The sequence below is a fragment of the Corvus kubaryi genome, unplaced genomic scaffold, assembly GCF_017639235.1.
Source record: "Corvus kubaryi isolate FWS band 111438036 unplaced genomic scaffold, C.kubaryi_AGA036_p1.0 71, whole genome shotgun sequence".
Classification (NCBI taxonomy): domain Eukaryota; kingdom Metazoa; phylum Chordata; class Aves; order Passeriformes; family Corvidae; genus Corvus; species Corvus kubaryi.
In genome coordinates this window covers 3,695,082-3,718,237 of record NW_024582059.1, presented here as the reverse complement: position 1 = coordinate 3,718,237, position 23,156 = coordinate 3,695,082, and the positions used below count along the sequence as shown (strand labels likewise).

Below are 23,156 nucleotides of genomic sequence, written 5' to 3'. Positions count from 1 at the left end.
ACAAGGTAAAAGAGAAAATTAATTTGGATTTGTACATAATTTGTACATGAATTACGTACGTAATTTGTACATAATAATTTGTACATAATGTGGTGGTGCAAAGCACTGAAAACTTTTAAATATCACTTGTTTTTCTCAGAATGCAGTATATGTTTATTTCTGTATGGAAAAACACAGTAAAAGTACACTTCCTTCAAATGAGATATGTTAATTTTTGTAGTGCTTTTGTATCAAAAATGATTGCACTGTACTGTAGAAACTTTTCTTTTTCAAAGTGCAAGCTAAGTTTATCATAATAAAATTCCTATTAGTGCTATGAGAGCATTTCTGAGAGCCACTGCCCCGTACACTGTATAAAAAAAATGCTCCACACTCTCAAGTCACTTCACAAGTTACCAAACTAAAATTGTTATAACAATGAACAGAGTATCCTACCCACAATCACCACCTATAAGATGCAACCCAACATATTATAGCATCTTTATTAAAAAGCAGAGTGTTTCAGGGCCATTCTATATAATATTACAACAGGGCATTAGGACAAGATTCTAAAAACGAACCCCCCTTCAAATCCTCCTCAGCAATGATCATGGAGAAGGTTTGGTGTTCCTCTTGGGCAGTGCTTTGAAAATTAGTCATAGGTGCCCAGCTTTCCAAAATGAAATAAGACTCCAGTAAGTGGAGAGGGGCACAGGAAATCTATTCTGGGAGTCTGTGTTCCCAATGGTAAAGAGCCTTCTCCATTTGCATGTTTGTGTTTGGCTGCCTTATTTAGAGCTGGGCTGGCAGGCAAGGCAGGACATGTCAGAAGAAACTCAAGCACCTAAAATATCTGGGGCAAACACTAAAATTCTATTGCAATCTATATATCAAGAGAGAGACTTACAGAAGGACCTACCTTATGTGTGTTGGCACAGAAGTCAGACACTCATTCGTGCTTACATTCCCAATGCTCACAGCCACTCATTGCTGCAAAACGCACGGACCAAGGGCAGGGACTCTCCTCAAACATTGCTGGATCTCAGGCTTACATTCCAGGACGAAATACCCAGAGTGACAGCTCTGTGCTTTCAGACATGAAGGAGAAACTGATCCTGAGTTCACTGACATCAAACTTCCATTGATTACATAAAAAACATTGGACCGGGCCTATCTTGTGGAAATGACAGGTTCTTGTCTTAGTCATCAACACAGCTTAAAGAAGTACATTTCTGTTTTATCCCTCGGAAATCAAAAGAGATTAGGTCCTTTGGTAAGAGAGTATCACTGTCATATGCTCTCCAGGGCCTACTTAATTTTTTTTTTTTTTTTAATATGTGTAATTTAACTTAGGCATGATACTGAGAAATAAAAGAAAAACTGAAAATTATTTCTAATATTTTAGAAAATATTAGCAAGCATAACAGCAAAAAGAGGACAATCTGATTAAGACTTCAGCATATGGTTTTCATGTCATGCCCTTTTACGCCTGTCCCAAACACAAGTTGCCACTGTGCGAGCATACGACATGGACATTTTTTTCCCAATCCAAAGTCTACGGGAGATGGCAGCAGGAAACACTATCTAGCGGTTGGCATCAATATTCCTTTTTCCTTACTGCCAAAACCAGGCACCTCTTCACTAATATCAATAAAGAAATAATACCTTCAAAAATTATCAGTTATTAAAAATTCTTCAAGGTGTAGTGTTCTGTGGATCGAGTATTCAGCTACTACTAATACTTTTGTAATAACATGAAGAAGAACTATCTATTATCTATTAAGTGCAGAACAGTTCAAGAGAGGAAAGTGTTATAAGCATTTAATGCTCAGTGGTTTGCCTGTACTGATACTTGATTCAGTTTGCTACAGCTGCATCCACAATGAATAAATAACAACACTCATCTTCCACATCACTCTGGTTTTACCGGGACTCATCAGATTAAACATATTGTGCAGACTAATGTACAGACAGGAAAATACTGCCATATGTTACATTCATTTGTTTAATATAGACTGATTTACCATGAAAACTTACCTCCAAAACTGCCAGGATTTCCCCTCACTAACCAGCTAGACTTTTCATAGAAGTACTGTAGTACCTATTCAGTAGCTTAGGGGGAAAATAAGTCTTTTCGATGCAGCAAAGCTCTTGGCAGTCAGTGCTCAGACAACATTATTAGGACTTGAAATAATACTCTGGAGATTGGAGTGCTGAACTCAAAGCAATATTCTGTGACCAGGTGAATTGCAGAGTTACCAATAAGCAGCATTTCCACAAAACTACAAAAAGTAATCAGCCAACACTAAAGAAGGACTCGGTGTGCTACGCTGTGAATGGCAGTCACTTTTCCTTTCTGCAGCATCATTACTTACGCAGTGCATGTGTTAAATTCTGTGAGTGGCAACTTAATGGCAGGTGGAAGGGCTGCTCCTCATAAACTGCTGAACTTTGAGGATGGTGGAACTGCTATGGAGCACCTGCACATAAACGAATAAAGCTCTCTTGCATAAAAGTGCTGGGCAGAACACAGGTTGCGGATGGCTGGTAAGGCCAATTCAAAAACACATGGAGAGTTTTTATTTGTCTGTTGTCATCGGTGATTATTTATCCACACGAGGTTTGTACAGTGACTAAAGGAAACCCTTCAGTTACACCTCCACAGGCTCCTTTACCCTGCTCAAAATCTCAGCCATCTGTGGTCTCCTCCATAAACAGTCAGTCAGCCTCAGAGAAATTTTTGGTGCAACATTTTTGGGGAGAGGTTCAAAACACGTTAGTAAGTGACATTTTTCCATTACTTTTTTATCAATACTGCAAGTGGCATACCCTTTACCTGACACATTGCTGAAGTTATTAAGATGTGGAAGCATCTTCTGAATCTCTCGCGTGTCCCAACCTCTCACCAGACACTCCTGCTATTTATGCCTACTTATTCTTGGTGTCTGAACACTGCCTGAAGCAACGTGGGACAGGATTCATCTCACTGTAACTGGAGTACCACCGCCCTAAATCTTGCACTACTGGCATTTGCTGAAATGGCTGTGGGCTCAGAAACATTGTCAAATGTCAGTTCCCAGGATGTTGTCAATAAATCATTTAGAACATCTTTTCAGAACCTATTCCTGTGTTTTCTCCCCAGCCCACACAAGGCTGGCATCATACAGTTCACAAAGAACATGGCCTTTTGTGGAATTTACTCCAAACATTCATCAGAGGAAGAAATCTCATCATTTCAGCTATATTTTTAGGTGGTGACATTTGATTTCAACTTCCTCCAGGCCTGTCCCCCTGCCCTTTTGATGAATCACAAGTTATTTGTACTGTAATGGGCTTCCTACAGTTAAAGTTCTGTCAATTCATTCTGCCCAGAAATATAACCAGGAAGGATCAGAAAGATATGCAAGGTATGTTCGGAGTATAACAGATCCAATAAAAGTACATCACCTACATAGCTTATTTCTCTCTTCAGTTTCAGTATTCTACTCAGTAAGACTGAAAATCATTCAGGCAGCACTGCCCAAGTTCACTTCAACTATCTTTCTAGCTGCCAGTTGTTACCAAACACTGGCCTAGCTTTTCTCACTTAACATGTGGCCCATCTAATTTTTACAGTTCAATTAGATTCTACTGATGACAAAGGTGTCAATCCTGCAGCTCCTTTCCTACGCAGATTCTTTTTCTGTCCTTCAGCCTATGCTTTCCCCATCCACAAGTCTTGTTGCAAGGCAGTTACCTCAGCTTCAGAATTGATACCAAATATAATGAAGAAATCATGTACAACAGTAGGGTCTTTTGTCCCCCAGGTCAGATTTGTCTAAACTCTACTGAAGATCTTTCCTGGATCCATTATTGGAACTGGTGAATTGCTACTATTCTTTCTCCTCTCAGTTCTTGCCCATATCTTTACAAGCCAAACAACTGGAGGATGAGATCCTTCCACTCGGGGAACTGCATATTGTTCAGCAGAGTGTTTTTATTCTTTATTTAATCTTACTTGTGTGTTTTCTGTAGGAATCTCCCTTGTTTCTTATGCATACCCCTCCACCACAGCCTTTTTATTAGTTTAGAATCTGTGTTTGATTAGGTGCCAATTTAGTGCTCAACCTCAAGGCAGACTTGTACATAGATAGTTATAATAAGAATTCATGTTTCATGTTACAGCCACAAAACTATCATTTATGTGTTCTGCTTGTACTGAGCACCTTTCTAAATGTTCATCCACCGATTCTGGGCTTTTCCAGTCTTTTATTTTAAAAAGAGCAATTGTTTAACATTATTCCTTTTTTTGGCACAACTTTTGGCTGATCACCCCTTAAAAGAATTTTCATTACCATTCTTCTAGTTCTTTATGAAGGTCAATGAGCTTTAAGAATCACCCTTTTTTCTCTCATACCATTTGATTCAGATTTCATTTCTAAATCTCTGAATCTTCAGTAGTGACAAACCAAAAACATAATCACCTTGTGACCAGACAAACTCTTGTCTCTGCCAGTCCACATTCAGGCATTCTCTAGTGTTAAGTCATTGTCAAAGACACAAGAAAATGTCACTTTTCTATCAATAAACAAGGGACTTTATTACTTACCTCTCCTCATTAATTCCTGTTACAGTTTGAAAGAAATAGTTCGTATAGCTACTGGATATGTCTATTCAATCATTTTGCCTGATCAGAACAAAGACCATTATTTTTCTGGTTTGTGAAAAATGTTTCTTTCCTTGTTTTTGCTGCTGATTACTTTATCCAAAGGGAATGTCTGCTCCTCTGTCAGAGAGCAAAAAATGCTCAAGCAAGGAACAAATAAACAGCACTTCTGTGTATGAAAATATGCCTCCGCCATTCTAGAGAGTTCTCTTCCTAGTGCTGAGAAGTAATTTAGCACAATCTTCTACTGAAAAATGCTATGCTCAGATTTTAGGCTGAACTCAAAATAATTGACACAGAACTCCAGGAATTGAGAGCTTTGGAGATATTGATCCAGACACAACAGCAAACACTACAATTGCAAGGTGCAGTGCCCAAATTCATATGGAAGTTAAATCACAGAGGGAGAAAGAGGACAATATAAGACTACAGTGAGCAGCCAGCTACAGAGAATGGCAAATTGAATTCAGAATAATATTACTTTCTCTGATCCTCAGCTATGAAACATTATGCTCAGAACAAGCAGGAGTGTTATGATTCCTGTTCTCACATTCCTGCTTCAGCAGGGAAGAAGTCACTCCATCATGTCACTTCTACACCAGAGAACAAGAAACGCCAAGGAGGATTCTTTTTTGGAGAATCAGTGAGAAACCAGAACAGGTCACTCAGGACCTGAGAGCATGCTCTGGAAAAATACCCATGGATGATGCCATTCATGTGCAATTTGAAGCGAGCAATACGCTGCAGGATTAGTCTAACAGTGAAGAAGGCTCTATCCAAAGAGAAAAGTAACATTTAAAGAGAGTAATATTATTCTGAATTCAGTTTGCCATGCTATATAGCTGCCTGCTTACTGTACGCTTGTCTTTTCTTCTTTCTCTCTCTGTGATTTAACTTCCGCATGAACTTAAACACAAGGGACTGAGCTAGAAAACAAAAAAAATAATTGGTACAAATTATTTTTGGAGTCTCAAACATTTGGTCAAATATTAGCAGGAAAAAATTCGAGACACATGACTCAGTAGTCCATCTGATCAGCCCATGGCATTGGATTTCATCATCATTAATTAAATCAATTAATTAGTTCTTACAAAAAACAGTACTTACCAGTATTGGATTTAATTTTCTTTTTCTTCAACAAAGGTATGACTGTTTTAGAGACTGGGAAATAATACAAAGTAGACTATACATATTGTTTTGTTCTGGTTTTCTAAAACAATACTAAACTAGAAAGCATAAAGGAGAGTCAAGCAAGAATCTGATCTAGAGATTTGTTCATTAATTTACTTTTTGAAGTATTAGAGAAGTTTTTTTGAGGATGCTAGAGGTTTCCCTCAACTGTGTGCCTAAATGAATGAAAATACTGAAAAAAAAAAAATCAACAAAGCGCTCATTTATTTGACTGAACAAGCAACCCATTGAATTTAAATTAGAATTGCACCGAAACTGCTAGTAATCGTCATTTTGGATTGTTCTTACTTTCCATCTAGCCCAGCAGCATTCGTAAGTGTCAGCAGCCCATACCAGAGGCCTTAGAAGAAACCGCGTGAACTTTGTCTGAGGCGACAACCTTGGAATACTCTATTCCTGCCCTCAACACACACACATATAAAGCTCCTTTCTCCTGTATTAAAGCGAGTAAGAAAACACATTCCATTTCGCCCTTCTCTGGGCATAAGCATTTCACCAAGTCTCTCTCACCTTAGTTCCAGATCTTAGTTAAGGATAATAACAAAAAACCAAAAACAAAACAAAAACAAACAAAAAAAACCCCCGCAAACAAACAAAAAACCAACCAACCAACCAAAAAAAACCCAAGAAACCACACCACTACCAAATTCCTTTGACTCTTCCTCAAAAAAGGTGTGTTGAATATTTGATAGATCACCATATTTTAGAATAAGGTATTTTCTTGCCAGAGCCTCTTCTGCAAAATGTAGACATTCATACACTGTCAGTGAACTGGTATTCTGTTATTATCAGAGGTTAGTTGTAGTTGTTTGCACAGTCAGCTCCTTTCATAATACTCTTAAGTCAATCAAGGGTCTTTTAAAAATACCAGACCTGAAGTTAGAACAAATATACTTAAAATATATACCTGGGAGGTGCTATTGATCTTGCTGCAGCAATTCCGCATTCTTTTCTAAACAAAAGGTTAGGATGTTATTTCAGAAAAAATAGAAAGCTGGAGAAAAGCGCAGTTACTTCTATAGTGGGAAATATTGTATCCTTTTGTTCGTAACTGCTTTCTGCCTTTTTGATTGAAAAGATTCCCATCTTGAACACTGATGAATAATACAGCTTTGTAAAAAAAATCTCCTCCATACAGGCTGTTTCAGACTGATATTTCAGCTTGATTTTCCACTTTTTAGTAAGGGAGTTGTTCAGACATATCAAAATGACACATTAATAGGGCCTTTACTCTGAAGGGAATGCTGATCTTTCGAAATTCAGAGTAAAAAAATTTCTGCGATTTATAAATAAAAGATAAAGTATCTGTTCTATTGAGAACTTCTCATTTTCAACAAAGGAACATGACAGTGCTGACCTGGAGCTTCTGTGGCTTTCTGTAACACCTAGAAAAATGCCATGAATTCTGTGAGACAATGAATCCAGGTCAGCAGGTTTCTAATCTACATGCAGTTAGATAATTAAAAAAAGATTCATTTTGAAATCTCATCTGTGGTCATGAAGAAGATTCAAGTTTGTGTTTACCTACCAGCCACAAATCTAACAAACTGGTTGTTTTGAAAAGAAAATCATAGATCAAGATGGATGATTGTAGTATATTACATCTTGGTTTCAGAGCCTCTCCAGAACAGTTGCCTCTCTTTCTAGCAATAAACTCACAAGCGACTTGCTCCCCCCTTTTCAGTTCAAAGGCAATGCTCTCCAAAAACCTCTCCCAACTTTGACTGGGACACAGGCAGACTTCAAGGCCAGCTTCAAGTGCATTCTTCAAATTTCCCCGGTACCATTGTTCCACACTCCGATTTCATAGCTGCCTTCGCCTTGTCAAAACGGGGCATGTGTAGTGCTCCAATCATTGCAATAAGGACAGTATCTTCACCCATCATTTTACCTGGCTGCAGATGCCCCAGTACCCTTGTCATGGCAAAATTTCAAGCAAAATACTTTGTGGCACACAGTCCCAGAATTCTCTAGGATATCACCCTTCTTCTGTTGTTTCTCAGCTTTCTTCCTGTATTCTCTCTCATTCCTTTTCAGATTTCCTTTTGCCCCCACAGCTACACTCATCACATATTGTCTAAAGCTATAAACAAAGACAAAAGGGTCATGAAAACACATTGTCTTGTATAAAAACAATTTTTTATTTTCACATCAAAACAACTTCTATTTTACTTACTTCTTTGAAAAGGTATTGAGTTTAAAATGTCCTTTGTTTAGCCTCCTAGGTACAGTCCAAGTCTGATGGTTTTGCTATTACAGACATTTCCATGTTACACATGAAAGAGTTTTCTCTCTTAATTCCCTGCCTGAAAACAGTATGAGAATCTGATGTGGTGCAAGGAATAGAAAGTCCACTGTGAGCAATGGCAAGCAAGAACTAAAATAGATGCATGGATGCCTTAAGTTTGGCTTAGTAAGTGCACATTGAAGCCAAGATCATGGTTTACTATCATAAGTACTAAGGCCCACTGAAGCTCTCAGTAAAAATTAGGTTTACTTAGAATTCAGCTCGCATTACTCAGTTATTTCATTAGTCATCCAATTTTGACTGTAGGTAATGTATAAAAAGAGGTCAAACCTTTTTGGTGAAAAGCAGGATGAATTCAGAAGACAAAGTGCAAAATATATGAAAGGTGATACATAAACATGGGTTAAATCCTCTCCAAATGCTCCTACCAAGCAAGCACAGATTAAAGTCATCATTGTTCATACTGATGATTGATCCAGCTCTGCATTTCAGAAGACATTGTACAAATGATCATTGGTGACAAAATCTATCTCACAATGATTCCATCATTAGCAATTGACAAAAAATTACATCTGTTAGCAAAGTATTTCTTCAGCTCTTTAATTAAACCAATCCTGCGTGATACAGTGCAAACATCTTTATTGTGTCATTTGCCCTTTGTGTCAAATTCCTACCAAAATTCCCCAGCACATTTGGTGTTTTGACGTGAGTTACAGAAGCATGTCTCAATTACGTAACTTTTGCCTCAAGAACTGTGGAAAAAATTATGTATAACATGTTTTCTTGAAGGAACATTCTCTTTATAGTAAATTCCATCTTTGATATACTGATAGCCCATGGGGCCAGAGATTAATTTCTAACTTTAGGACATGCTAATTCCACAAGGATTAGTCAAACCAAAAGGTTTAACATTCACAAGTGAGCTCTCTCAAGCAAACTGTGCACCACCTCAGTTCAACATATTGATGTATCACCTACAAGTCAGGTGATACCACTTTTGATCTTCAGAACTAGATTTAGAGCTTTGAAACCTGAAATCAAATACTTTCCAGGAAAAAAAGAAAAGTTAAAACAATCATTCTCATTAACAAACATGGTGGTTTTAATTGGAAACACCTTCAACAACTACCAACTATACTGTCTATCAGGAAAATGGAAGGCAGATATTGTAACGCTTCAGGTCCTGTTAAAAACTTGGTTTGCCATTAACTTGTCAGATGAACCTTGGTTTTGACACAAAAAGAATCTGTTTTCCCTAAAAAATCCTAAATTAAAAAAAAAAAAAAAACAACCCTGCCAAAGTAAAATATTCCTCTTAAAAAGCTAAAACCATTTTCATTGCAATCCAAATAATTCATGGAAAAAGAAGAAAGACTGATTTGTAACCGCACATAATTGTAACACAGAAAGGAATACCAAGGCTAATTCTAAGCGGGCAAGCTAATTTCGCACTTTTGAACACCTCACATGCTTGTTTATTACAGCTCCCATAGTCTCAAATACTCATTCTACTAATCCTGGTCACTGAACACCATGGTGTAGGTACTACAGAGATTTTTCAGTGTGCTCCTTTCCCACCATGATTTTATGTTGGTGGCTTTTGGGCAAAATGTTTTCCTCTCATGAAGCCAGGCCTTACAAGATAGGCTCATCAGCATTCCAGCAGGCAAAATTTCATCCTACATTAGTGACACTGAGAAATGCCACTGTTTTGAAGCTGACAAACTAAGCTTTGGTTTGGAGCTTTGAGTAATATTTCTCCCTCTGGAATGAGTAGATTTCCAATTTCCTAGCAAAAAACCCCCAGTTCCTCTAGGCATAGAAAGGTCCAAGAAAAGAACACAGCTGTAATTTTAAGGAAAAACTGTGGCTCACAATTCATACATACTTCGAAACAAAATATCTGAACCTAGAACAACGAAAGTTCTCTTATTTACTTCAGGCATCAAAAGAATTAGCCCCAGAATAGACTATTCATTATTAAGATTAATAGGCCATTCTGAATTCATTGTTACTATTAATTCCTGATTTTTAAACATCGGGAAGCATACTCACAATTAACTTTCACTATGCTCATTAAACTTCACATCCAACATGACCTGAGGAAAAAACTCCTCTTGCTGTATCTCGAAATGTATTATATTAATGCAGTGTAGTACATAATGTTGTGCAATATCTGTGTAATATATAGATTTAAGACTGTGTGTGGTATTACACAGTACCACAGAATTTTCTGTACAGAGATTTCTGAAATTGAGGTATATGGACAGACACATCCAAGTAAATTCTAAGGCTGAGATTTTGCAATAAGATCATTTGATGTAAATTAACATTATTATCTAGTGTCTCTCTGAGTACCTCATAGTATCTTACCTGAGCTTCAGGACACTAAAGCAGCTTCTTTGCCCTTTGCAATAACGTCTGCAAAATGACAATACAATGTGTTTTGTACCTCTCAAGAGTCCATAAACTGTGACTTCAGTCTCAACCGGCATGAGAATACTTTCAACACAAGATACTGTACAAACAGCTGTATAACACCTCAAAGCACAAGCTAATATCAGAAGAAAACTTGTATATTCACATAAAGTTTTGACCCCAATAGAAGTAGCTAAAACTGTTTTTCTAAAATTTTGAAGTACATAGCTTTCAAGAAAATTGAGATTCATGTTTGATACATGCAACTAGCACACCATGTGATGAAATGAGGGAAGAGAAAACAGAATGTTTTAATAAAAACATAGAATATCTTTACCCAGGGAACCATTTCATGCTGTATTTTTCTTTGGAAGGACATCATTTCTTCACATCCAAAATCACAAACATGAAAACAAAGAAAATAAACAGGCAATATTTTTCATCTATTCTCCCTCCTACCCACCACCATCCAGTAAAACTCTACATCAGATAATGTATTCTGACCATCATCTAGCATCAACCTGCTTCCACATGCAGTATCATCATTTTGAAGTAATTTTACCTATTATTTATTTCATCTCCACCCTCACCCTTCAACACAGATACTCAGACCTGGAGCCCTCACTTTTGAAGGTCATTTGAGAATCCATGCTTGACCTAGAGCAAAGGAGAAGTCTTTCTGACTCATCTGTGTACCTTCGTGCCCAGAGCTGGTCTCCTGCACTCAGCGTCCGAGGCTTCAGCGACACTGTTTCAAATTGCACATAGGTCTCTTTTGCAAGTTCAGCTTCCTTTGCAGATTTTGGTCTTAAATGAAGTTTTAAAACTTTGTAGAGTAAGAAAAATATCAGAGGTAAAATAACCACGCATGCTGCACTGCTGGCCACTATCAGAATAGAAAACCGAGAGGTGCTTTCATCAGTTAACCCATCAGTGGAGAAAACAACACACTGCTCTTTTGTAGGTGGCACCCCTTTGGGTGAGACACATGCCATATACTGAGTACTAGGTTGCAAACCATCAATTGTGACTTTGTTTTTGTTAGAATCAGTGCTGAGAGGCAACATATCTTTCTCACCATACTTGGAGTATAACACAGTCACAGCAGAATTGCCTGTGGCACTGAGAGTGTTCCAAGTTAAGGTCACCCTTTCATCAGTTTCACTGATTACTCTTAGGTCCTTCACAGTAACATTTTGCTCAGCCACACCTGCTGTATTCAATGAAGTATCCTCACCTTTCTTGCTTAAATCTCCAGTCTGCTTTTTGTTCCCATTTGTCACTGCCTTTGAAATTTTCCTTCCATCTAACATGAGCCTGGATTGCTTTTTGTCAGTAAATGTCATGCTGGTTGATCTTTCAGTGCTAACCAGAGCCGTGGTGGTTGGTGTGGTGGGAAGAGGTGTGGTTGTCCTCTCGGGTTCCTGCTTGGATTCCTCCTGAGTTGTATTCTGCCTCTCAGCCTCTGGCTTCCTTCCATACTTCTGTGGTGACAGAGTTGTAGTAACTACACCAACCACTGTGACAGTCACAGCAGCTTCTGACATTCCTGCCAAGTTCTTGGCTTTACATCTGTATTCTCCTGCATCCTTGTATGAAATTCCTGTCAAGCTTATTATGGACCATCTGACACCCTCTCCAGGAGTTTCTTGAATTACTATGGGAAAATGCAGAAAGTAAAACATTATGAATGGGAAGTAAAGAGGAAGTAAACATTATTAGACTACTTCTTCCCTTTCTGCCAGAAGGAATCACATATATGAAAATTTTAAAAATTAAAAACAAGCCGTCAAAAAAACCCAACAACAACAAAAAAACCCCAAAACTAAACCACATTTCCAAAACAAACTGTGGAATTCCCAGCCATACTCTATTATTAATAAAAGTGCTCAGCTTCGGTCAAAATGGAAACAAATGTCTGGTAATTAGAATATAGTTTGCAGTTTCACTAAGAAAAACAAAACCACATAAAGTGAACTCAAATGTCTTAAAGTTGCTATTGACTCTCAAATACAAGACCCACTGACTTCACGTGACACTGATCGTGCAACCCATTTAAAACACTGTTGGAAATTACCTTTGTCCTAAGATATTTCAGTACTCTTACCTTCATCAGACCCATGATAACTGCTAACTCCTTGGCATTAGCAAGTAGCATTTTTTACATTTAAGTTACTACGTAAGTATCTGTCATAGCAGCTAGAATGGTATCAGACAATGACAGCCTTGCAACATTTGCAAATAACATAGAAAACATGAATTTGGAAAATCTTGTGTTTACAATGCTGAGTTTTAACTGGTTCAGTTATGGCCTCACTGGCTTTTTCAACATTAACATTTTCGAACAGACGTTCCAGCAACAAATTCTCCTTTCTGCTTTCCAGCTTCTGAGTTAGGGTTCAGCTAACCCAACCTCCATTTTCCTTTATCCTTCTCCCACTTCAACCATTTCTGCCTTCCACACACATTGCTCTTGTAACAGACCACATCCAGAATCAAAACACTCTGCTGGACCTGTTAAGACTGAGAACTAGACAAAGAATTTCATAACAACCATTGCACAGATATGACTACCAGCTTGGTGCAATACATGGTCCACTGTTACTCACTACAATGATCTCAAAGTACAAGCAACCCAACAGTTTTTGGTTCTCCCATTTCCTATAAAAGAGCAGTTGTACCTGTATAGTTCACTGGAATATTGTCTGACCTAGTCCAAGTGAGCTGTGGTGTTGGGTACCCCGTGGCGTCACAGCGTAGCAGGACATTGCTGCCCAGTGGTGAGGTGATTTTTGTTGCTGAGGTCATCACAGATGGTTTAAGACACTGCTCTAACTCAGCTCTCTGGAACAAGATTCCTGCCAGGTTCTCAGGACCACTACATGAAACCAATGGATCAAGAAGTACAACAGAGGTGTCCACAATTTTGGAAAATTCAATTAGCTTTGAAATGCGACAGTCGCAAAACCATGGGTTGTCCTGAAAACCTGAGGCAGGGAGAGAAGAGAGGAAAGGAAAAAAAACATTGTCAGTCAATATATGGATATTGTGATTACAGTATGACACATGACTACCACCAAATACAATCAAGGACAGTCCTGGACCTATTCTGAGATAATCTTTTCTCTTTCAACTTGTGTTTTTTGTTCAGATGATTGGTGGGGGAGTATTTTCAGAGGTTAGGGAGAACAGTATCGAAGTTTATTAAGCTAAATATCATCTTCACAGAAGTTTACAGGAGCATAGTGATGTGCTGGCACTACCTGTGCTTAACTTTGCTATTTATCTAGGAAAGAAACACTTTGAAAAGATGTCTTAAGACTGATGATATATTTTCGCCTGCCTGTGCCTACTGGAAAGACAGCTTCTCAGGGATATTACTTCAGGTCACTCTCCTCTGCTATAAGTCCTTCTTTGGGCTCTTACAGCTTAACCTTCCCTGACCCTCTTTTTCAATGCTTGAGGAGAACACGATGTTTTAGGGTTTAGAGCTTACACCAACATCTCTACCCCTTGAAAAGAAGGGATAAAGACTAAGGAGAAAAAGGTTTATGCCAACAAAATTCTTATCTGGCTCTGAACTACACCAATATTGTTACAAGCCTGGCTTCAATTTAGTACAGCCTCTGAAATATATTCAAGAAGAATAACAGAAGAGTAGAAAATAGGAAGGATCACAAAACACCATGATGACTGCAATATTTTTATGATGGCATATAGGAACGCTCTCTCTCTTCTGTCAGGGACAAAAACATTTGCTTCTTGGTTCCAGTCTATGAATTAGAAGCTTTTCCCTCCTCGTGAACTTATTATATTGAAAGACAATAGCCATTTCTGAGGATTATCAGTCTAAATCCTCAGCTGCTATTGATTACTCCACTATGTTGACTTTCACAGAGCAACAATGGCTTCACCAGGTAAAATACAACCCAGCATATCACTCAGGAGTTCAAGTATTTTCTTACTGGACTTACACTTTTGGGTATGCCTTTCTTATTTTTTCCGAGTACTAATAATAAACAAAACTTATGGCCTGAAATAAAGATGGTATGCAAGGACCCCTCACTACTCAATTTACTGATCAGTACAATAGACAAGTCATATAAGTCAAACCAGTATTAAAAGAAAGAAAGAGCCTTAAACACCTGCTAATATTGTTCAGTGTGTATTGTTAAGAATTATCGAAACAGCTCTTGGAAAAATCATGGGGTTTGTTCTGGAAAAAAACTGCCGATGAAACAATACATGAATATTTTACTACTTCTTCCTTTTATCACCAGACCAAGATTAGGTTATTTTGAGCATAATGGTAGTGATTGGTTAAAACTGTGGTAAACCCCAATTAATCCCTGCTCTTTAAAACAAGACTTGACCTGAAGAGATTCCATGACTTTGACATCACAATCCAATTTCACCCCTTGCAGACAGAAGAGATTTTACATCTATTCACTGCTTATTATTTGCTGGAACAGAGAAGAAGTCAAAGGAAAGTGCATCAGCAACTGCTTTTCCTCAAAAAAATCTCCAAAATATAAAAATTTGTCTGCAAACTTCACACATATATTCATAAGGAGAAAAGATACTATCCAAATGTTTTCCATATCTAGACACATCAACTGTTTGTGCTTATGAAAATTCTGCTCAATCAAGCACATGTATGCAACTATTTGTGCTCATCTTTTCAATTAGGGAAGCTTTGTAGTTATAGACAATACTCCTGTCATTTTCTTTTTCTTCTCGCTTGTAAGGGGTCGATTTTTCTCACTATGTTAAGAAATTTACGGCAGGAAAGGAAGGGGTTTATTATTGTTTCTAACCTACTCAAAGCACTCAAAAGCCTTTGAAATAGACCAAAAAAATGGTTACATTAGAAAAGACCTTTAAGACCATCAAGTCCAACTGTTAACCCAGCCCTGCCAAGTCCAGCATTGAGCCATGTCCCTGAGTGCCACATCTACACATCTTTTAAATACCTCCAGGAACGGTGATTTCACCACTTCCCTGACCCCACTTTCAGTGAAGGAACTTTGCCTAATATGTATACCTCCATAGCTCTCATATCCTCCCAGTGTCCTGGAGAAAAGCCAAAGTCAGTAAAATAGGTATCAGAAATTGACAAAATAAAAGGAATGATGAAGCAACGATGAACAGTCCCTAGACTGGATGGTTGTTAGTCCAGCCTGGGACACAGGTTTGACCATCTGTGTGTAGGGCGAAGGAAAAGTTATGTCAGTCAGTCACCTCATCTTCCCCATCCATTATGATTCCTGTGCAACTGCCTAAAGAAGCAGGACTTACACAAATACACAAAATATATACAGCTACAGGAGTTCCTTCCTTGCCTCCATGGCACAACCCTTCTGTTTATCTGTGTCTTGCCAATATCTGACAGAATTCACATTATTTCTAGCCATTGTAAATTGTCAAGTCGTGTGAATTCCCAAAGTGAAAAGATGAAAGCACTATTGAGTTGGAAGCAAGACAAAACACTGAATTTCATTGTACTTCAGTTAGTGTTGAAGAGAACAGAAATGTGAATGTAAACCTAGTTTCCAAACTACAAGGGGCATTTTGAACTTTAACAGCTTGTGTTGACAGGATGTTAGAAGTGAAAACAAACACGTTAAAAAATAAGGAAAAGGTTAAAAAGGGGGGAAAAATAGGAAAATGGAAAAGATTAGGGAGCTTTAATAAAAAAATAATTTCTTAAGAAGCAAAAATGAAAATAATGATAAATCTCTGATGGCACATGTGTCTGAGGAAAGAGAAAGTCTTTATAAACCCTGGATTATTTGTAGAAATATCAAGGCAGCTTGTTGATCTGAGAAAGAAATACTAGCCCAAGAAAACAAACATTGATAAATATTTATACATTGTGATATACCAATGCAGTGTTATTTTAATATTAATTACTCTTTTTCTAGAATATTTCTAACCCTTTATTCTAGATTTAGCATATTTTATATTTACTCTCACACATTTGTATGTGTGCTTGCATGTACAACGGCAAACGTACGTGTATGTGTGTCTGTGCATGCACATTTTCGTAGTCTTTTGTAGCAGGGTTTCCCTGTGCTGTGTCAATATGGACTTTAGCTACGAGCAAAATTTCCTTTGTAAATCAGTAACCAGACTCGGACGATAACTTGTGTAGCACACTGCTTTTTCAGTTGCTGCAAAATAGCAAGATGTAAAATATTCAAGGGCTGATAGAAATATTCACCACAGCTTGGGCCAGCCTACCCCAGGCTCTTTCCAACTGAACCTACACATTTTGATCCATGGTTCTAAACAGCAAATTCCATATCCAACACTGTGTCACATGGCAATGGTTAGGGAGTAGTTTCAGGAAAAGCAGTATCTACCCAATGGCTCAGCATAACAGCTGGGAGCCTGACGGACCTGCAGCATTCCAAATTTCTGCCACCTCTGCACATAACAGAGGCAAGATCTCACATAACTGCCACTCTGTCAAATGCTGGACTCCTCTGTTCCTCTCAGTGACTCACCAGAGCCCACCATACAGAAAACGCTACTGCCATCGCTCCTGCCAGAAATGTAAATCTCTGTACAGCAGCCAGTGCTGAAACATAGCTGTGATTTGGATCAAAGTATTAGGCTATGGCTCCAGAGGTAACCAAGAGGGCCAGATGAATTTACACACTGGTCCCCCAATCATTTGCACTGTTTAATTTTCAGCTCACTCCACAGCTTTGTTTTGACCTGTTCCAAAGAGCACTTTCCAAGGCAAAGCCAGACATGGGTCCAGGGACAGTTTACACTCCAGGGATTGCTCCCTGATAGGCTTATGGATGAGAGCACACCAAGGGTGGCTCCCCTCTGTCCTGCCCCCAATGCAAGTGCAGCAGGCTTTGTACCTCCAAACGATTCTGCATGTCTGTCAGCCCTTCAGGCATACAACATACCCCTGCTGTTTCATATCACAAAAGCCCAGTTGAACAGTTTCCAGTGCAATTCTCACATAAATTCAGGCAGGTTAGACTGAAGGAAAAACATCCCCAACCCCAGAATTACATTTTAGAGTCACTCTAGAATCCTGTAGAGCTCACAGAGAACCAAGGGCTAAATCTTACGAAGTGTGGAACAGACAGTCAGCTTTAAAGAGAGCTGGCCCTAAACAGTGTGGATGAGAGCCAGAGTGAGCCACTTGGCCATATTCCCTAACCTTCTTTCATTTAGCACCATGCACACACAGAGGAACATCATACAGTGGGAGGTAGTTAAAAAACCCAAACCTCTTAGTACAGAGATGATGAACTGGAATACGGGGATGCTAACACACCAGTCCTCTGGCAAAAGTAGTCTTCGGCTCCTCCAAGAGTCCTTGAAGCAAACATGGGGAACTTGAAATTTCTCATATGTGCAACCATCTTGGTGTTCAGTCAAGACACTGAAGATAAAATTGCCTCTTGGTGTTAAAAAATACATTTGCACAAACATTAGAGATTAGGGTCTTGTTAGTTTTGATCTTGTTAATTACACACAAGTGACAATCCTGTTTTGACAGAACCAGGACAAAAGACTGCTCAAGCCATAATTGATTACACTAATTAGAATCTGACTGCTGTTTTCCTGACTAGACAAAACCAGCATTTATTTACTCTGGGTCCCAGCTTCCAGCAGAGCTCTGGCTGCTGTGACCATTCCATGTAGGTACATAGGTCAGGCTGAATGCTCCCACAGAGAGTGGCTGGAGCACATAGGACACTCTTGAGCATCAAACCATGCAATTGTGGTCATCACATTTTAAGAGAAACATTTTTTTAAACCTAAAGGAGTCCAAATGGAACCAGTAACTATGGTAGAAAATGAAAAAAAAAAAAAAAATACCACACACAGCAAAAAAAAAAAGCCGAACCAAACCAAAAACAAACAAAAAACCCCAACAAAACCAAAACAAAGCAAAAAAATCCCATCCAAACAAAAACCAAACAACAACAACAAAATTAAAAAGCCCACAACAAACAAACAAACAAAAAACCAAACCAACAACAACAACAACAAAATCAACCAAAAAACCCCCAAAAACCTTCATATTATATTAGAAGCTGGTGAAAGAAATGGTGTGGTTAGTTAGGATGGCAAACAGGGAAGGAAAACCTATGAAAGACTACTACAAGAGATGGTGATTAGTTTTTCTGTATGCCCATGCCCTATAGGACAAGAGGTAATCAGCTTAGTTTGCAGTAAGGGAGATTGAGGTTAGATATTAAGAGAAACTTTCTCACTATCCTGATAGATAAGCACTGGAGGAGGTTACTACGGAAGGCCCTGGGGTGGTCTGGCCACAGGCTTTAAGAACAGCACTGGCTTTACCAGAATGGCTCAGTTTCTCTGGATCTGTATCCCAGCAGGCTAGGTCCTTCCTGACCACATACCTCTGTGATCCCTATCTGTAGCTCAGAGCAGGAGGAGAGTATCTATGGGATGCGCTTCTTCTTCCTCAGGCTCCAGCAAGCCCAATAGAGACAGGAGGGGTGTCAGAAAAGAAGCACTAATACTCAGTGGAGTCTAAATAAACTTGTCAAAATAACCCATGACACAAAGAGCATTGCACTTTCTAATCTCCAGAGAAAGGGGACGTTTTCTTATTCACTACAGAGTTCCTCATGTAGCAAGCACTGTCTGTCTGCTTTGGGATACACTCCTCAGAAAACTATGATGTCAATGAAAAAAAATCCACCTAATTCCTTCACAGCTTATCTAAGGTAGATTTACTCAATGTAACACAAGGAAAGTACTACCTGGCATTATGTATTCTCAGGTGCAAATCTATAATAGCTGCACAGAGCCTCCCTTAGCACCTAACATTAAAAAAAAAAAAAAAAAAAGAGAAGCAAGGTTCTGTTTAAACCCAGTGTGTGTTACCCTCTGGAGATCTGTGTTAAAACCCGATTGTATTTCATAACAGAAAATGGTCCAAAGGTCACATCCCAAGCCCCCAAAGAACTCAATGCTGGCACCAGAGGGTTTGCCAGGACTACAGGAGGCTGGAAGAGTGCCTGCACCAAGGAAGCCTGCAGATGGTTCCAGAGTTAAGGGGAGAGAAGAGTGTGTGAGGTTTCAGGATTTTTTTGGTGTTTGTTTTTTTGACTTGGGTTTGGGGTTTTTTCTTAGCTTCTTTTTCTTTTTCTTTTTTTTTTTTAGTTCCTTTTGTTGTGTCTTTCAAGTGGTGAGGACTACATAAGACAAGAAAACCAATTAACCTCATGGACTCCCACAGGAGATCATGATGATTAGATCTAGCACAGTCAGCTCCCACTTTACAGCCTCCTGTAGTCTTCAGTGCGGGGACAGGGAAAGGAGTACTGAGATGGAATTACTTTTACAGCTTTTGCTCTTTTTTTTTTCAATCCTGAATAAAAGAAAACCCTTTAATGATGCAAGCCTACAGTTATCAGGCTTATGAAGCCATGAAGCCTACTTTCATCTATTAAGTTACTCATAAAAAATATGATCTGAATGAGAGTTTCAAGCTGCAGCTTCTGCTGTGAAACAAAGCAGCTGAACAAATGAACAGTGGATTGTGGGGGTTTAGACCAAGAAATTGGAAATACGAGGCAGTACAATGCAGGACAGATCTTTACCAGTCCTTAAAGAATTGCTGCAGTAGAGACAGCCAGCTGGTTTTCCTCCCTTCCACCTGCTGCACTACAAAAACATCAAAACATGCATTTACGTGTAAACACTAGAAAAGACAGAAAAGAACACTACTGATAGAACTGTTCCAGCCTGAGACTGAAGAAGAGAAAGGAGTTACCCTGGCAAGACTAGGAAGTGGAGATAAGGTTAAGATAAAGCACAATGCCACAAACAGAACTGATGCAATTGCATACTAGAGAAAGGGATCAAATGATGAAAAAAATCAGAGTCTGATCAAATTATTCTTAAATATTTACCTCAAACACTATAAAAAGTACTGTGGATATGTAGGGATCACATTCCTGTTCTCTCATATTCAATATGTAAATCGGGCAAAAACCTTCAGGATAGTTAGTCAGCTTTAGAGTAATGCAAGGTCAACAGAGGTCCCGGGAAGAGCAGAGTTGCCCTATTTTGAGCCACCAACACCACCTGCAGCATTATTCCACAGGACAGGCTTTATATGAGGATCAGCTCTAGCTACTTGCTTGGCCTGTGAGCCTCTAGAAAAAGCTATTGCAAATGGACATGCTTACAGTTGCAAACACATACAGAGATGAGGGAAATGTCACCAGAAACACAATTTAAGTTATGCATTTATATAGCTACTGAATACTCCAAATGGCCTGCATTCCTGCAGACTGGATTCTCATAGCTTTTACTTCAGTTTTATAACTTTGAGGTAACAACACACATGGAGGTCACTATCTTAATTCATGGTTTTCTGTTACCAACAGAAAATAAACAAATAATAACAGAGCAAACCAGAAGTCTGACCTTGGTAAAAACCCCTTCTCCTGCATCCAAGGCTGGTGCCCTAACAACTCTCACTTTCAATTTAATGTTTAGGTATATTTCAATAAGGAATGAGACGGCCTGTTTAACATACCCAAAATTATTCTCTGCGTCACCAGAATGTCTGTGTTCTTGGACATGACAGCTCCTGAGAAGGGGGGCCAAATGTCCATGAGGTCTGATGGCAAGGTGGTCAGCTTGTTGCTGGATAGGTCCAGGTAGGTGAGGTTTCTCAGGTAGCGGCCAGCATCAGCGGGAATGCTGGTCACTTTGTTGTTGTGCAGATCAAGAGTCCGTAAGTTGGGCATCTCTGCCAGGGATTCCCAAGGGAAAGTTGAAAGCAGATTACCATCCAGCCTCAGCTCATGCAGTTGTTTCAAGTTATAGAAGCTGCTGATATCAATGTTGGCCACACAGTTGTAAGTGACCCACAGGTATTTGAGATCTACCAGGTAGTAAAAGGCTTCAGTTGGAATCCTTCGTATGACAGTTTTCTCTATACGAAGTTTTACAGTATCCACAGGAATATTCACAGGGATCTCATACATGTCAGGGTCATTACAGAGTACAGACCTAGCACAAGGAGGGGAAAAAAAAAAAAAAAAAAGGAGAGACATATTTGCATTTATTTATCAGAAATGTTTACTACCAGAACAAAGAACACTGAAATCAAGAACAGTCCTCTGCATTTAAAAGTTGAACAAACTCCACAAACATGGAGTCTCTAAAGACAAAAAGAATACAGAGCAGAACTGATCCTTTCACATTAAACCTAGATTTCCTCGATTCTGAAGTATGTAAGCACCACCATCTATCCACCCCTCACTCTATTGGCAAATGAAAGACAGAAGCCATTGTACAAGGAATAATACATGCAGGTATCTCAAGTGTGAACTGCATGCCCCCGTATTAAAATTATTAAAATTCAAAACAAAGATTACTAATCTCTAATTTTTCTGTATGATGAAGATTCAAAGTATTTTCTATACTTACCTTTCAGAATAGACTGAAAATTGAAAATATACCAATGAAAACTCAGTAAAGAAGAGCTTTCTAGCCCTCTTTCTGATGCCTATGTACAAATTACTTGCTTTATAGAGATGACAGGAACTTTCTGCTCACAATGATTTCAGTGAAATGGGATTTCTCAGCATTTTCACTTATTTGATTTCAGGAATCAATTTTTTTGGTATATATTGTTTGCACATACTAGCTTGAAGATTCCCCTACCCTCTATAAGTCTATCCTTAATTTTTTCCTCCTTTTCTCTAGATTATTCCTTTATTTTACTTTTTCCTCGTGCAGCTTTATACCAGATAGGCTATGACAATAAATAGCAATGACAAAGAGTATCTCCTAAAATTGACATGACAATACCAGGTCACCACATTTCAAATTAACCTCCTTACTATCAAAAATTACATGATTTACTGCAGATTAAAAAATAATTTAAAAAAATAAACTACTGTATTTATTTAAACCAGAATCACCTTACAGTAGTTAACTAGTTTGTAGAAATAGAAATGACATTGCAATAGCAGGAATGTCATGGAGCAGAAATAAATTGCCTCCTGAAAAAAATGAAGATATAGAGTAGCTATTTGCTAAGTACAAAGCCATAATCACCATCTGCTCCTGCTCAGGAATGCTGCTAGCCATAGAACACTAATGCAAAATATGCCTTCGTTTCAACTATGCTAGAACTAATTTGCAATCTCTGAGAATGTTATCTCCAATTTCTTCTACCCTTTTCCTTATAAATTGCCCTATATAACAAATAATAAAATAGATACCTTGTTCCAGTGCCATCGCTTCTGCCATGGTAAACGCAAGTGCATTGTGAGGGACAAAAGCCATGAACTTCTTCAAAAAAACTCACTAGGAGGTAGAAGTAAATAAACAGATACATGGCTTCCTCCCAGAAGAACTGACATGAAGAAATGTGAAAGCTTTATTCCTAGGCACTCATGTGCAGTGTGCTACGAATGTGAATGCAGCCATCCTTTTAGCAACAGCAGATTACAGCAGATTAGCCGAGATCTGTAGTTGCTTAACCTTCAGATGTATCCTGAGTGGCATCAGTTAAACCAGCTCATTCTTTACTCTGTCAGAACACACTCTGCTTCGAATCACATCCAACCGTGTTCCAAGGCTGTTTTAATATGTAGATTGTAGAGCTAGTGTGTAATAAAATCTCTTTTCTTCTCCTAAGAGGCA

General features: G+C 38.6%; 1 protein-coding gene across 1 annotated transcript; it reads right to left on the bottom strand.

Annotated features, from left to right (window-relative positions):
- Positions 1–7,935: 7,935 nt before the first annotated feature.
- LRIT3 (leucine rich repeat, Ig-like and transmembrane domains 3) lies at positions 7,936–23,120 on the bottom strand. Its single transcript, XM_042049930.1, has 4 exons — positions 22,733–23,120; positions 21,034–21,512; positions 13,163–13,468; positions 7,936–12,138 (listed from the first exon to the last, which is right to left on the bottom strand). Exons 1-4 carry the CDS (start codon positions 22,846–22,848, stop codon positions 11,075–11,077), a joined length of 1,965 nt encoding a protein of 654 aa, XP_041905864.1. The 5' UTR covers positions 22,849–23,120; the 3' UTR covers positions 7,936–11,074.
- Between the last annotated feature and the right edge of the window lie 36 nt (positions 23,121–23,156).